General features: G+C 45.1%; 1 protein-coding gene across 2 annotated transcripts in view; it reads left to right on the top strand.

Moving 5' to 3' along the window:
• Positions 1–14,213, top strand: part of LOC129712779 (retinaldehyde-binding protein 1-like) — a 44,404-nt gene that overhangs the window by 24,367 nt on the left and 5,824 nt on the right. For both annotated transcript variants that reach the window (XM_055661509.1, XM_055661508.1), the window contains exons 4-5: positions 3,492–3,696; positions 12,280–12,458. In XM_055661509.1, the coding sequence (XP_055517484.1) occupies positions 3,492–3,696; positions 12,280–12,458 (384 nt within the window). The remainder of the gene's footprint in view (positions 1–3,491; positions 3,697–12,279; positions 12,459–14,213) is intronic.

The raw sequence follows: 14,213 nt of genomic DNA, 5'->3' as shown, positions 1-14,213 counted from the left end.
CCGTACAGACAACACCCTTAGTCAGGATCCAAACCGGGTCTCTGGCCTGGTCTGAGCCACCATGCCACCCAGCTCTGACAAGTCCTGACCATCTACAACACCGACTCACTAAACTTGCTGCCTCGCAGCGCCAGAGTCCCTGGTTTGATTCTGACTACGGATCTTATAGAAACATATAAAATTATAAAAGGACTGAACAAGCTAGATGCAGGAAAAAATGTTCCCAATGTTGGGCGAGTCCAGAAACAGGGGCCACAGTCTTAGAATAAAGGGGAGGCCATTTAAGACTGAGGTGAGAAAAAACTTTTTCACCCAGAGAGTTGTGAATTTGTGGAATTCCCTGCCACAGAGGGCAGTGGAGGCCAAATCACTGGTTGGATTTAAGAGAGAGTTAGATAGAGCTCTAGGGGTTAGTGGAATCAAGGGATATGGGGAGAAGGTAGGCATGGGTTATTGATTGGGGACGATCAGCCATGATCACAATGAATGGCGGTGCTGGTTCGAAGGGCCGAATGGCCTCCTCCTGCAGCTATTTTCTATGTTTCTCTGTTTACGGGTGCCTTCTGTATGGAGTTTGTTCATTCTTCCCATGACCTCGTGGGTTTTCTCCAGGTGCTCCGGTTTCCTCCCACACTCCAAAGACGTGCAGGTTTGTAGGCTAATTAGCTTCTGTAAATTGTCCCTAGTTTGTAGGATAGAACTAATGTATGGGTGTGGACTTAGTCGACCAAAGGTCATGTTTCCACAATGCATCTCTGAACTAAACTAAACAAAACTAACTAACCTAACCACCAATTTCCCAGACCTTCCATCTCTTATAGAGTGCTTAGTCAACAACATGAAGGGGACAGACACAAAATGCTGGAGTAACTCAGCGGGACGGGCAGCATCTCAGGAGAGAAGGATGGGTGACATTTCGGATCGAGACCCTTCTTCAGACAAGTTAGGGTTAAGGGAAACGAGAGATATAGGCGATGATGTGGAGAGATAAAGAACAATGAATGAAAGATACGCAAAAAAAAACAAAGTTGTAACGATGACAAAACGAGAAGCTGGGCCACTTGGGTGAGCTGGGATTTGAGAGAGGGATGAAAGACAACATTCACACCAAGGGCTGTAAGTGCCAAGCGAAATATTGGGTGGGGGTAGGGATCTTAGAGTCATTTCCTGAGTATTCACATACCCAGAGGAAACAAAAAAACGTTGCTCAACCAGTGTCCATTCAGTGTGCATTAAAAATAAATAGAAATAAAAATACATATATCATGAACAAATTTAACACTCTACTAAACATTCAACAGGCGTTCCGATCGGCAGCGGCACAACAGTGGCTCTGCTGCAGTGTGTCCAGGTTGGTGGTTGGTGTGCGATACTTTGGCAGGGGGCAAAGTCCGTTTAGCAGTCTTATAGCCTGTGGGAAGAAGCTGAGGAGCATCCTGCTGGTTTTGCAGCTAATGCTCCTGTACCTCTTCCCAGATGGCAGGATGGAGAATATGTGATGCGATGGGTGAAATATGATATACTGTTCCTCCAATTTGTGTTTAGTCTCACTCTGAGAATGGAGGAGACCGAGGACAGAAAGGTCTGTGTAGGAACGGAAAGGAGAATTCAAGTGTTTAGCAACAGGGAGATCAGGTTGGTTCAGGCGGGCTGAGCGAAGGTGTTCCGTGAAACGATCGCCCAATCTGCGTTTGGTCTCACCGATGTATAAGAGTCTACATCTTGAACAACGGATACAGTAGATGAGGTTGGAGGAGGTGCAAGTGAACCTCTGCCGAACCTGAAAGGACTGTCGGGGTCCCTGGACAGAGTTGAGGGAGGAGGTATAGCGACTTCTCTCATTAAAGTGGGTAGTGGTGGGATCCCGTTGGACATGGCGGGAATTTTGGAGGAAATTTAACAGAGATAAAGATTGACTTACCACATAACCATCCCTCTTTTCCAATTCCCACCCCTTCTAGTCCCACCCCTCTCCCACCCCCTCTCCACCCCTCCTCCCATGGCGGGACCCCCTCTTTGGAGGAAACCCCCTCCACTCCACCCCACCCCTCTCCCACCCCCAGCCCCCTCTCCCACCCACTCCCCACCCCTCTCCCCCCCCCCCACCCCTCTAACCCTCTCCCACCCCCTCCCCCCCTAACCCCCCCTCCCCACCCCTCTCCCCCACCCCCTCTCCCCACCCCCCCTCTCCCCCCCCTCTCCCACCCCTCTCCCCCACCCCCCTCTCCCACCCCCCTCTCCCCCCCCACTCCCACCCCCTCTCCCACCCCCTCTCCCACCCCCCCTCCCACCCCTCTCCCCCCCCTCTCCCACCCCCTCCCACCCCACCTCCCCCCCCTCTTCTCCCCCCTCCCTCTCCCCCCCTCTCCCCCCCTCTCCCCACCCCTCTCCCACCCCCTCTCCCCCCCTCCCCACCCCCTCTCCACACCCCCCTCTCCCACCCCCCTCTCCCCCACCCCCTCTCACCCACTCCCCCCCCCTCTCCCCCTCTCCCACCCCTCCCACCCCTCTCCCACCCCTCTCTCCCACCCCCTCTCCCCCCTCTCCTCACCCCACACCCCTCTCCCCCCCCCCCTCTCCCACCCCTCTCACCCCCTCCCCCACACCCCCCTCCCACCCCTCTCCCACCCTTCTCCCCTCCCCACCCTCCTCCCCACTTCTCTTCAAGAGTAAGAGCGTTTTATTGTCACATTTCCCGAAATGGAACAATGAAATTCTCACTCGCAGAAGCACAACAGACATGCAAACATAATATTCTGTAAAACCCACAATGAACAGCAAAAGAAAAGTTCAGTTGATATATTAAAAACAAACCAAATAAATAGTCATTGTGTGGAAGCAGGCCCTTCAGCCCAACATGCCCACACTGGCCAACAATGACCCATCTACACTAGTTCTACTTATCTGCATTTGGCCCAATTCCCTCTAAACCTGTCCTATCCATATAGTTATCTAATTGCTTCATAAGCATTGTGATGGTCCCTGCCTCAACTACCTCCTCTGGCAGCTCGTTCCATAAACCCACCTCCCTTTGTGTGAAAAAGTAACCCCTCAGATTCTTATAAAATCTTTCCCCCTTCACCTTAAGCCTCTGCCCTCTGGTCCTCGATTGATCGACCCTGGGCAAGAAACACCGTGCATCAACTCGATATGTTCCTCTCTTGATTTTATGCACCTCTATAAGATCACCCCTCATCCTCCTGTGGTCCATGAGTTCCAATTGAGTCCCAGCCTACTCAACCTCTGCCTATAGCTCAGAGCCTTAAGCCCTAGCAACATATACAATAATAGTACCTATATAATGTCCCTAAGTCTACATACTTTGGAACCTGGTTGGAGGATGCCCTGTTTAATAGCCTGGTGGTTGTAGAGAATAAGAAGCTCCTGAACCGGGATCTCTTTGAGATCTGAACCAGTGGTGACTCCCCATGGTCACCCTGGCCAACGGAACTTGCTGCGGAATGACGCTAACCTTTCTTCTCCCTCCGCAGGCCAAGGACGAATTGAATGAGACAGAGGAGAAGCGGGTGGCATGTGTGACAGAGCTTCAGAACCTGGTCCAGGACTCCGCCAGCTCGGGAGAGGAGTTTGCCAAGATTGTGCTGGAGAAGACAAAAGACAAAGATGATTCGTTCTTCCTGAGGTTCATCAGAGCAAGGAAGTTTGACGTGAAAAGGTCCTATGAACTTCTCAAAGGTGAGAGGTCAACCATAGGGCGATTAAGGATATTTGGAAAATCCAGGCTTAGCTTCCTCACACATCTTAGATGTCGATTTTCCAGAAGGCTGCATGTGTTGGCTAATTCCTCAAACTGTATTCAATTGGGCAAGAGTTGATTTATCTATATTGGTTAGGGAATGAAGGGAGGAATAATTGCCTCTTGCCTTGTAGAACATAGAACAGCACAGTGCGGGAACAGGCCCTTCAGCCCACAATGTCTGTGCTGAACATGATGCCAAGATCAACTCTTATCTGCCTGCAATATATCCATATCTCTACATTCAAATGCGCAATAGTCTCGTAAATGCCACTATCATATCCGCCTCAACTATCGCCCTGACAGTGTGTTCCAGGCACTCACCACCCTCCGTGAAAAATAAAATCTCTTTATTTAAAACATCTCTTTTAAACTTTGGCCGTCTGGCTTTCAAGCTGTGTGACCTCTAGTATTTAATATTTCCATTCTGCGAAAATGTTCTGAGTTTCTACCCTGTCTATGCCTCTCCTCATTTGATATCCTTCTAACAGGTCGCCCCCTTAACCTCTGACATTCCTGAGAAAACGATTCTCGTCTGTCCGACCACTCCCTGTAGCTCATACCCCCTCAGCGGCACAGTGGCGCAGCGGTAGAGTTGCTGCCTCGCAGTGCCAGAGGCCTGGGTCCGATCCTGGCTACGGATGCTGTCTGTACAGAGATTGAACCTTCTCCCCGTGACCTGCGTGGGTTTATCCGAGATCTTCAGTTTCCTCCCACACTCCAAAGACGTACAGGTTTATAGGTTAATTGACATGGTGCAAGTGTAAAACTGCCCTTAGTGTGTGTAGGATAGTGTTATTGTGCAGGGATCGCTAGTGGGCTGAAGGGCTTGTTTCTTCACCATTATTTCTAAACTAAACTAACCTGAGGGTGTCAGGCAGGAGAATGGGGTTGAGAGTGAAGATCAGGCACGATAGAATGGCCGAGTAGACTTGATGGGCTGAACGGCCTTAACCTGCTCTTTGAACATGAATCCAGGCATCACTCCTCCGCGCCATTTCTGAAGCCTCATCATCCTTCCTGTAATAACCATATAACCATATAACAATTACAGCACGGAAACAAGCCATCTCGGCCCTACAAGTCCGTGCCAAACAACTTTTTTTCTCCTTAGTCCCACCTGCCTGCACTCATACCATAACCCTCCATTCCCTTCTCATCCATATGCCTATCCAATTTATTTTTAAATGATACCAATGAACCTGCCTCCACCACTTCCACTGGAAGCTCATTCCACACCGCTACCACTCTCTGAGTAAAGAAGTTCCCCCTCATATTACCCCTAAACTTCTGTCCCTTAATTCTGAAGTCATGTCCTCTTGTTTGAATCTTCCCTATTCTCAAAGGGAAAAGCTTGTCCACATCAACTCTGTCTATCCCTCTCATCATTTTAAAGACCTCTATCAGGTCCCCCCTTAACCTTCTGCGCTCCAGAGAATAAAGACCTAACTTATTCAACCTATCCTACCTAAGTAATGGGGCAACTACTGGAGCTGCTCCTAGATGGAGAGGGCTGGGTTCCTGTTCAGCCAAAAGCCGATTTGCCCAAACAAAGCACCATTGATTTAGCATCCGCTGGTAAACATAGTGTGGACACCCATGACTGGCCATTTTACTTTTGTTTAGGTTATAAAGGAAGCAATGTAGGTAAGTATATGGATGATAGACTGTTGCATCTTTACCAGTACACAAGCCTCAAACCAGATAGAGTCATAGTGTTAATGAGAGTCAGAGAGTCACACAGAGTGGAAACAGGCCCTTCGGCCCAACTTGCCCACACCAACCGACATGTCCCACCTGTCCATGTTTGGCCCATATCCCTCTGAACCTTTCCTATCCATCCACCTGTCTAATTGTTCCTTAAACATTGCGATAGTCCCTGCCTCAACTACCTCCTCTGGCGGCTCGTTCCATGGCTCGTTCCATGAAAAAGCCATGCCTCAGATTCCTATTAAATTGTCACCTTAACCCTCTTCACCTTAAACCTATGTCCTCTGGTTCTCGATTCTCCTACTCTGGGCAAGAGACTTTGTGCGTCTAACTCTGGGCAAGAGACTGGACGTCTAGATGTGCGATGGAGTACACTTCAGCAGTGTGTCGTCCATACTCTTGCTACATGCGTAGCTATCTCCCTCACCTAAACAAAGACGCTACCCCGATAACAATCAGAACTGATCAATGGAAAAGCACCCCTGCCACTGAGGCTGCAGATGTAAACATGTACAGCATTGATCCCTTTATGACCCTCAAACCTCAGGCCACTCCACAAGGAAGGTCCAAGGGCAGTTGGAACATAAGATGGAACACTACACATCTCTCTACGTCACATAGAATCCTGACTTAGAACTACAATATAACCGGCTGACGTTTCTCATAGTTTGATCTGAAGTCATGTCCACCCTCCATGACTGGGGAGGGGGGGGGGGGGGGGGGGGGGTGAGGTGAGGTGAGGAGTGGGTCCGAGGTGGGGGGGGGAGGGAGGAGGACTTTAACCACATGATTCACCAAAAAGCAGCCCATCATTATCAACCCAAGATAATTTCAGGATGTGTGGTCAATGATGAGTTTGAGTCTAGTTTATCGTCATGGCAGTGAGATACAGTGACAAGCTTTTGCTGCAAGCTCACTGGTCAGCGGAGAGGCAATACGTGATTACAATCGACCCATTCACACTGCACAAATAACCTGAATAACATTTGTGCTGGATAAACATAGAAACATAGAAAATAGGTGCAGGAGGAGACCATTCGGCCATCCATTGTGATCATGGCTGATCGTCCCCTATCAATAACCCGTGCCTGCCTTCTCCCCATATCCCTTGACTCCACTAGCCCCTAGAGCTCCATCTAACTCTCTCTTAAATCCATCCAGTGACTTGACCTCCACTGCCCTCTGTGGCAGGGAATTCCATAAATTCACAACTCTCTGGGTGAAAAAGTATTTTCTCACCTCAGTCTTAAATGACCTCCCCTTTATTCTAAGACTGTGTGGCCCCTGGTTCTGGACTCGCCCCACATTGGGAACATTTTTCCTGCATCTAGCTTGTCCAGTCCTTTTATAATTTTATATGTTTCTATAAGATCGCCCCTCATCCTTCTTAACTCCTGTGTTTACAAGACCATAAAGTCCAGTAAAGTCCGATCAGATGGGCAAGAAGGATCTGAAGATGCTGGGTCACACCAAAGATAGGCACAAAAAAGCTGGAGAAACCCAGCGGGTCGGGCAGCATCTGAAGAGAAAAGGAATTGGTGACGTTTCGGATGGACCATCGTGGGCTCCACCTTTCCTGAGTCATTGGAGCAGGCGCTGCTTTGTTCTGGACCTTCCCATAGATCAAGTGTCTTCCTCCCTGTCTCTCAAATTGATGAAGGGTCTCGACCCAAAACATCACCTATTTCTTTCCTCCAGAGATGCTGCCTGAACGGCTGAGTTACCCCAGCTTTTTGTGCCCAAAGATAGTCCGAGGGTCTCCAATGAGGTAGATAGTAGCTCAGGACTGCTCTCTCTCTAGTTGTTGGTAGGATGGGTGGTAAATTCCATACTAGCAAAGACCTTATCCTGTAACATAATTTTAAAAAGGGTCTTCCATCAGGTTAAAGAAGGAACTGTAGATGCTGGAAAATTGAAGGTAGACAAAAGTGCTGGAGAAACTCAGTGGGTGCAGCAGCATCTATGGAGCGAAGGAAATAGGCAACGTTTCGGGACGAAACGTTGCCTATTTCCTTCGCTCCATAGATGCTGCTGCACCCGCTGAGTTTCTCCAGCACTTTTGTCTACCTTCCATCAGGTTAGTTTGTCCAAGTGGTTTTGTACATGTCAGGCTGGATGTTGATTGTTTTGTTTGGGCAGCAGTAACATGACAGCCACACTTTGGTTCAACTTGTATATAAGGGCCTCCCATTTGGAGCTACTCCAAACCAATGGTGCTGGAGTTCACCTTCCCCACCCCACTCACCCAGAGACACTGGAGCAATTGTCTATTCCCCTCCCTTATTCCTAGCCAACACGGGCTGCAGACCGGACCACCACCAATAGCTTTGGTCTTAGTGGAATCCACTGCTCGACTTCCCCCCAACATCTAATCAGTAGACAAGAAAGAGTTCATCCAGTCGAGAGTAACACGTATAATTCATTAAAGGGGGGACTTGTTTTCTCTGCTTGTTCTACAGTAATTGCTCTTGAAAAGAGCCAAATCTCTGGCATGGGAAAGTCCGTCTTTTTGTGTGTTCATTAGTGCGTAGGTTTATCCGATTGCACATGAGACACAGTAAGCATTGTCCCGCAGTGGAGCCAAGCAGGCACCATTCAGATGAGACCGGGAGGAGGAGTAGGCGCTGACTGCTGAACAAAACGGTCGGGCAGCACGGCGGCGCAGCGGTGGAGTTATGCCTTACAGTGTCAGAGGCCCAGGTTCGATCCTGACTACGGGAGCTGTCTGTACGGAGTTTGTACCTTCTCCCCGTGACCGCGTGGGTTTTCTCCGGGTGCTCCGGTTTCAACCCACACTACAAAGTTTGTAGGTCAGTTGGCGTCGGTAAAGATTGTAAATTGTAAATTGTAAATTGTAAATTGTAAATTGTAAATTGTAAATTGTAAATTGTAAGTTCACATGGCCGACTTTGGGATGTCCTTGGAGGAAACCCACGTGGCCACTGGGAGAACATGCAAACTACACATAGTCAGCACCCGAGGTCAGGATTGAACCCTGGGCTCTGCCGCTGTGAGGCAGCAGCTCCACCAGCTGCGCCACTGTGCACCCTCAGTCTTTCCATCCTGTTCTCCCCATATGCTCTCAGGCAGCTTGTTCTGAAATACATCAGTGTCGTTTGTTTCACATTCTAGACCTCAACCACCCTCGGGGTCAGTAGGCCTGTCCTGGATTTGCTATGAGATTTATCCATGAACAACTGCTAGTATTATAATCCCCAACAAGCACTGACATCTTTAGACAAAATGTTTAAGAAAGAACTGCAGATGCTGGAAAAATCGAAGGTGGACAAAAATGCTGGAGAAACTCAGCGGGTGAGGCAGCATCTATGAAGCGAAGGAAATAGGTGACTTGGGTCTCGACCCGAAATATCACCTATTCCTTCGCTCCATAGATGCTGCCTCATCCGCGGTGTTTCGCCAGCATTTTTGTCTACCTTCTGACATGTTTCGAGGTACCTTGTGATGCCTCTCCATCTCTCCCCCACCCTAATCGTCCTAACACTGTCGTCCTGCTTAGCCTAACTGTTTGTATCCACTCGTATAACATTCGCCACAGCCAACAATGGACCAACAATGGACCATTGTGGGCTCCACCTTTCCTTGATCATCGTTGCTGGCTTTTTATTTATTTTTTTATTTTATTAGAAGTTAATACAGTACAAAACAATACAGTGGGACCTAATTTTAGGTGCCAACTATGTCATAATGTAATACATTCTATGTACAACCTCTAGTTTTATGTTTTTGAAAAGGAAGTAAGAAAAACAAAAAAAACAAAAAATAGAGAGAAGAAAAAGAGGAAAAATAGATAGTAGAAAATAGAAAAACGTGAAGTGTGTGTATAAGAAAAGAAAAAGTAGAAAGTGGAAATAGAAGAAAAAGACCCTTAAAAAAGAAATTTTCAAATCTTTGTTCGTAAATCTATCCATGACCTGACCTGAAATCAGTAATCTTTACGGTGCTGCTGCATCACATGATTCCAAAAAGTCGATGAAAGGGGACCAACTCCTTAAGAATTGGTCATATTTATCTATTAGTCGGAGTCTCATTTCTTCAAGGTGTGCTATGTCCATCATATTCCTAATCCACATTTTAATAGTTGGTATGGCTGTATTTTTCCAAAATTTAAGTATCAATTTCTTTCCAATTATTAACCCATAATTAAAAAAAACTTTTTGGTCTTTATTTAAATTGATATCTTCTACTATTATTCCAAATATAATCCATTCCGTATAAGGTTCTATTCTTGACTTGAAGAGCTTTGTAAATATATCAAATATGTCGCTCCAAAATTTATTCAACTTTGTACATCCTATAAATGAATGTGTTGTATTAGCATTTTGAAACAAACATTTATCGCATCTGGGAGAGACGTTTGGGTAGAATTTATTCAACCTCGTTTTTGAATAATATAGTCCATGTAGTAATTTAAATTATTAATCTTGCATTAATGGAACAATTATATGTGTTCATCAGATACTTTTCCCATCTATCTTTCGGGATCTTTATCATTAGTTCATGTTCCCAATCTTCTCCTAGTGCCTCTGTTGAGGGTAATTCTCTATTGAATATACGATTATAAAAATATGATATTAGTTTTTGTGAATCAGCCTTAATATTCATTGCTTCTTCGACAGGGTCTAAAAATATAGTTTGAAATCTATGTATATATTTCTTCATGAAGTTACATATCTGTATATATTTAAAATATTGATTAACATTCAGTTTAAATTTTGATTTTAATTGTTGAAATGATAACAATTTGCCCAATTCATACATACATATCTCCTACGTTCCTAATCCCCAGTCTATCCCATTGTTTATATGTTTTGCCGATAAGAGATGGTTTGAATGCAGGATTGTTCATTGGTGGGGTTAGTACTGATAGATTATTTAATTTCAAGGATAATTTTATTTGTTTCCAAATTCTTATTGTATTGTGAATAATTGGGTTCTTCTTATATATTATACTATTCAATTTTATCGGTGAGAACAAGATCATTCCTATATCGTACGGGAAACACTCCTCTTTCTCCATTCTTATCCACTGGTGAGTGGAACTATCCAACCAGTACATTATGTTCTTAATATGCACTGCCCAGTAGTAATACATAAAGTTAGGTAATGATAAACCCCCAACTTCTTTAGGTTTACACAAATGCTTTCATTGAATTCTGTATGCTCTATAATCCCATATAAAATTAGTGATATTAGAATCTAGTTTTTTGAAAAAGTATTTTGGAATATATATTGGGATCGCTTGAAACAAATATATTAATTGTGGTAAGAAAGTCATTTTTATAGCGTTAATTCTACCTATCAATGAGAGCGGGAGCGTTTTCCAAAATTTAATCATATCATTCAGTTTATTTAATAGTGGTATAAAATTGGCGCTAAATAATGATTTGGGTCTTCTCATAATTTGAATACCCAAATACTTGAATTTTTCTGTTGCAATTTTGAAAGGGAATTTTAATAAGTGTCTCGCATCCTGTGGTTTTAAAGACATAATTTCGCTTTTATTCCAATTTATTCTATATCCTGAAAAAGAACCAAATTCCTCAATTAGTGTTAATAAGGTGGGTATACTCGTTTGTGTATTAGTAATATATATAAGGATATCATCAGCATATAATGACATTTTATTCTTTGAGTCCTTCGTATTATATCCGTGAATATTCAGATGATTTCTAATCCTTTCAGCCAGCGGTTCTATCATAAGGGCAAATAGCAATGGTGATAAGGCACACCCTTGCCTATTACCCCTTGATAAATAAAATTTTGGAGATAACATATTATTAGTTAATATTCTTGCCGTAGGTTTATCATAAAGTAGTTTAATCCCATCTAATAAAATTCTCTCCCGTATTAAATTTTTGGAGTACCTTATATAAATACTGCCATTCTACCTGATCAAATGCCTTCTCTGCATCCAGCGTAACAACTGAAATATCTTCAATGTCCTCTTTGTGAGAGTACATTATATTGAAAAGCCTTCTCAAATTATTAAATGATTGTCTTTTGGGTATAAATCCCGTTTGATCCGGGTTTACCAATTTGTTAATATAATTATTCAGTCTTCTAGCTAGAATCTTAGCTAAGATTTTCTGATCCGTATTTAGAAGTGATATAGCTCTGTAAGAACCCGGTTCCTCTAAATCTTTATCTTTTTTTGGTATAAGTGGTATTGTTGATTCTGCTAAAGTTTCTGGTAGTTTATTTTCGATATAAGCCTGCGTGTATAAATTGAATAATCTTGGTACAATTGAGTCCTGAAATCGTTTATAAAATTCATTACTAAAACCATCTGGTCCTGGGGTCTTCCCATTTTTCAATGAGTTTATTATTTGTTTTATTTCTTCACTAGTAATCCGTGCTCCTAATTCCTCTTGTTCTAAACTATCCAATTTAGGGAGGTTGCAATTATCTAAAAAAATTGTAATTTTACTATCATCTGTATTTATTTTAGTTGTGTATAAATTATGATAAAATTGGGCAAACCTTTTATTAATATCCTTTGGTAGTGTTAGAAGCTCATCCTTATCAGATTTCATTTTAGTGATAGTATTTTCCTTTTCTTGTTGCTTCAGTTGCCTCGCTAGTAATTTATGTGGCTTATCCCCAAATTCGAAGTGTGCCTGTTTTGTAATTTGGAATAGTCTTATTACTCTTGCTGATAATATTCTATTGAGTTTATATTTCAATATTATGTTTGTGTGTGTGTGTGTGTGTGTGTGTGTGTGTGTGTGTGTGTGTGTGTGTGTGTGTGTGTGTGTGTGTTGTGTGTGTGTGTGTTTTTGTGTGTGCCTTAGGTTACGTGCGTTTCCGTGAGCAGTACCCTGAGCTGTTTGAGAACCTGACGCCAGAGGCAGTGCGCAGCACCATCGAGGCCGGCTACCCCGGCATCCTCACCGAACGCGACAAGTACGGCCGTGTCGTCCTGCTCTTCAACATCGAGAACTGGGACTACGAGGAAATCACCTTCGATGAGGTAAACGATCCCACGTCCGGTGTGAAGGCGCACAAAACATGCAGGTGCTGGGGATCAGAAACAAAACCAAATGTACGGGTGGCCCAGCGGTAGAGTCGCTGCCTCACAGCGCTAGAGACCCAGGTTCGATCCTGACTACAGGTGCTGTCTGTACAGAGTTTGTACGCAGGTTCTCCCCGTGACCTGCGTGGGCTTTCTCTGATTTCCTCCCACACTCCAAAGACGTACAGGTTTGTAGGTTAATTGTCCCTAGTGTGTGTAGGGTCGTGTTAATATGCGGGGTGGGGGCGGGAGGGGGAGATTGCAACCATCACGTGGTCCGCCCTGTTTCAACGAATGCAATCAACCTGGCGTGCACAATCAAATAAGATCAAATTGAACGTTGTCCTACAACTTTAGGCTGTGCGTGCATTACGCAAGAAGAAGAAGAATGTGCGGGGGGGTCGCTGGTCGGCGCGGACTCGGTGGGCCATAAGGCCTGTTTCCGCGCTGTATCTCTAAACTAAACTTAACTAAACACTCAGCAGTCGGGAAGCCTCTGAGGAGAGGGAGTTACAGATTGAAGTCAGAAACCCTTCATTTTGGACCTGAAACTTTAACTATCTTTCTCTCTCCCCGGATGCTGCCTAACATGCGTCTAGATTTTATTTCTGACTCCTGCATCTTTATGGCGATGCCAGAATCCCACAAAGAATATTTTCAAGCATTTGTTCCAATAAGTCTCACTGCTTTTCAGCCAACTGAGTCCGCACCATCCATCAGCCGACCTTTCACACCACTACAATATTTGTATCCACCTATCATTTCCCAGATTTTCTCCCCCCCCCCCCCCTCTTTTCCAGCTTTCCTCCCTCCCCCCCCCCCCTTTCTCCAATTAGTCGGAAGAAGTGTCCCGACACGAATATCACCTGTCCGTTCTTTCCACGGATGCTGCCTGACCCGCTGAGTTCTTCCATCAGTTTCTGTATTGTTGCATAGAACCTAGAACAGTACAGCACAAGAACAGGCCCTTTGGCCAACAATGCCTGTGCAAAACATGATGCCAAGCCTGTCACTTATCTACCCGCCAGATATAACACATAATACAATCATGCACTGTCTTTCCGCTGACTGGTTAGCACGCATTACAAGCTTTACACTGTACCTCGCTACACCTGACAGTAAAATAAACTAAACTATATCCATGTGCCTATCCAAAAGTCTTTTAAATGGCACTAACATACCTGCTTCAACCACCATTCCAGCAGTGTGTTCCAGGCACTGACCGCGGGCTGGTTAGCATTCATGTTATTGACACCTGTACCGAGGTACAGCGTAAAGGGGCTGTCCCACTTTGGGCGACATTTGCGTGTCATTCACGTGCCGTGACGCGTAAATAATGTCGCGCGAATGACTCGCAAATGACGCCCAAGTGGGACTGCCCCTTAAATAACCTTTCCTTGCACCTCTCCCTTAATATTTAATCCCTCTTCTTCAACAGCGATACGGCAAACAAGAATAGCAATCCTATCTTGTGTTCGGTTTAGTATAGTGTAGTTTAGTTTAGTTTTGGGTACACAAAAAAGCTGGAGAAACTCAGCGGGTGCAGCAAGCAGCACCTATGGAGAAAAACATGCAGGTGCTGGGGATCACAAATAAAACCAAACGTACAGGGTGGCGCAACGGTAGAGTCGCTGCCTCACTGCGCCAGAGACCCGGGTTCGATCCTGACTACGGGTGCTGCCTGTACAGAGTTTGTACGTTCTCCCCGTGACC

The sequence above is a fragment of the Leucoraja erinacea genome, chromosome 33, assembly GCF_028641065.1.
Source record: "Leucoraja erinacea ecotype New England chromosome 33, Leri_hhj_1, whole genome shotgun sequence".
In the NCBI taxonomy this organism is placed as follows: Eukaryota; Metazoa; Chordata; class Chondrichthyes; order Rajiformes; family Rajidae; genus Leucoraja; species Leucoraja erinaceus.
The sequence above is the reverse complement of the archived record's forward strand: the minus strand, read 5'-3'. Positions and strand labels throughout refer to the sequence as shown.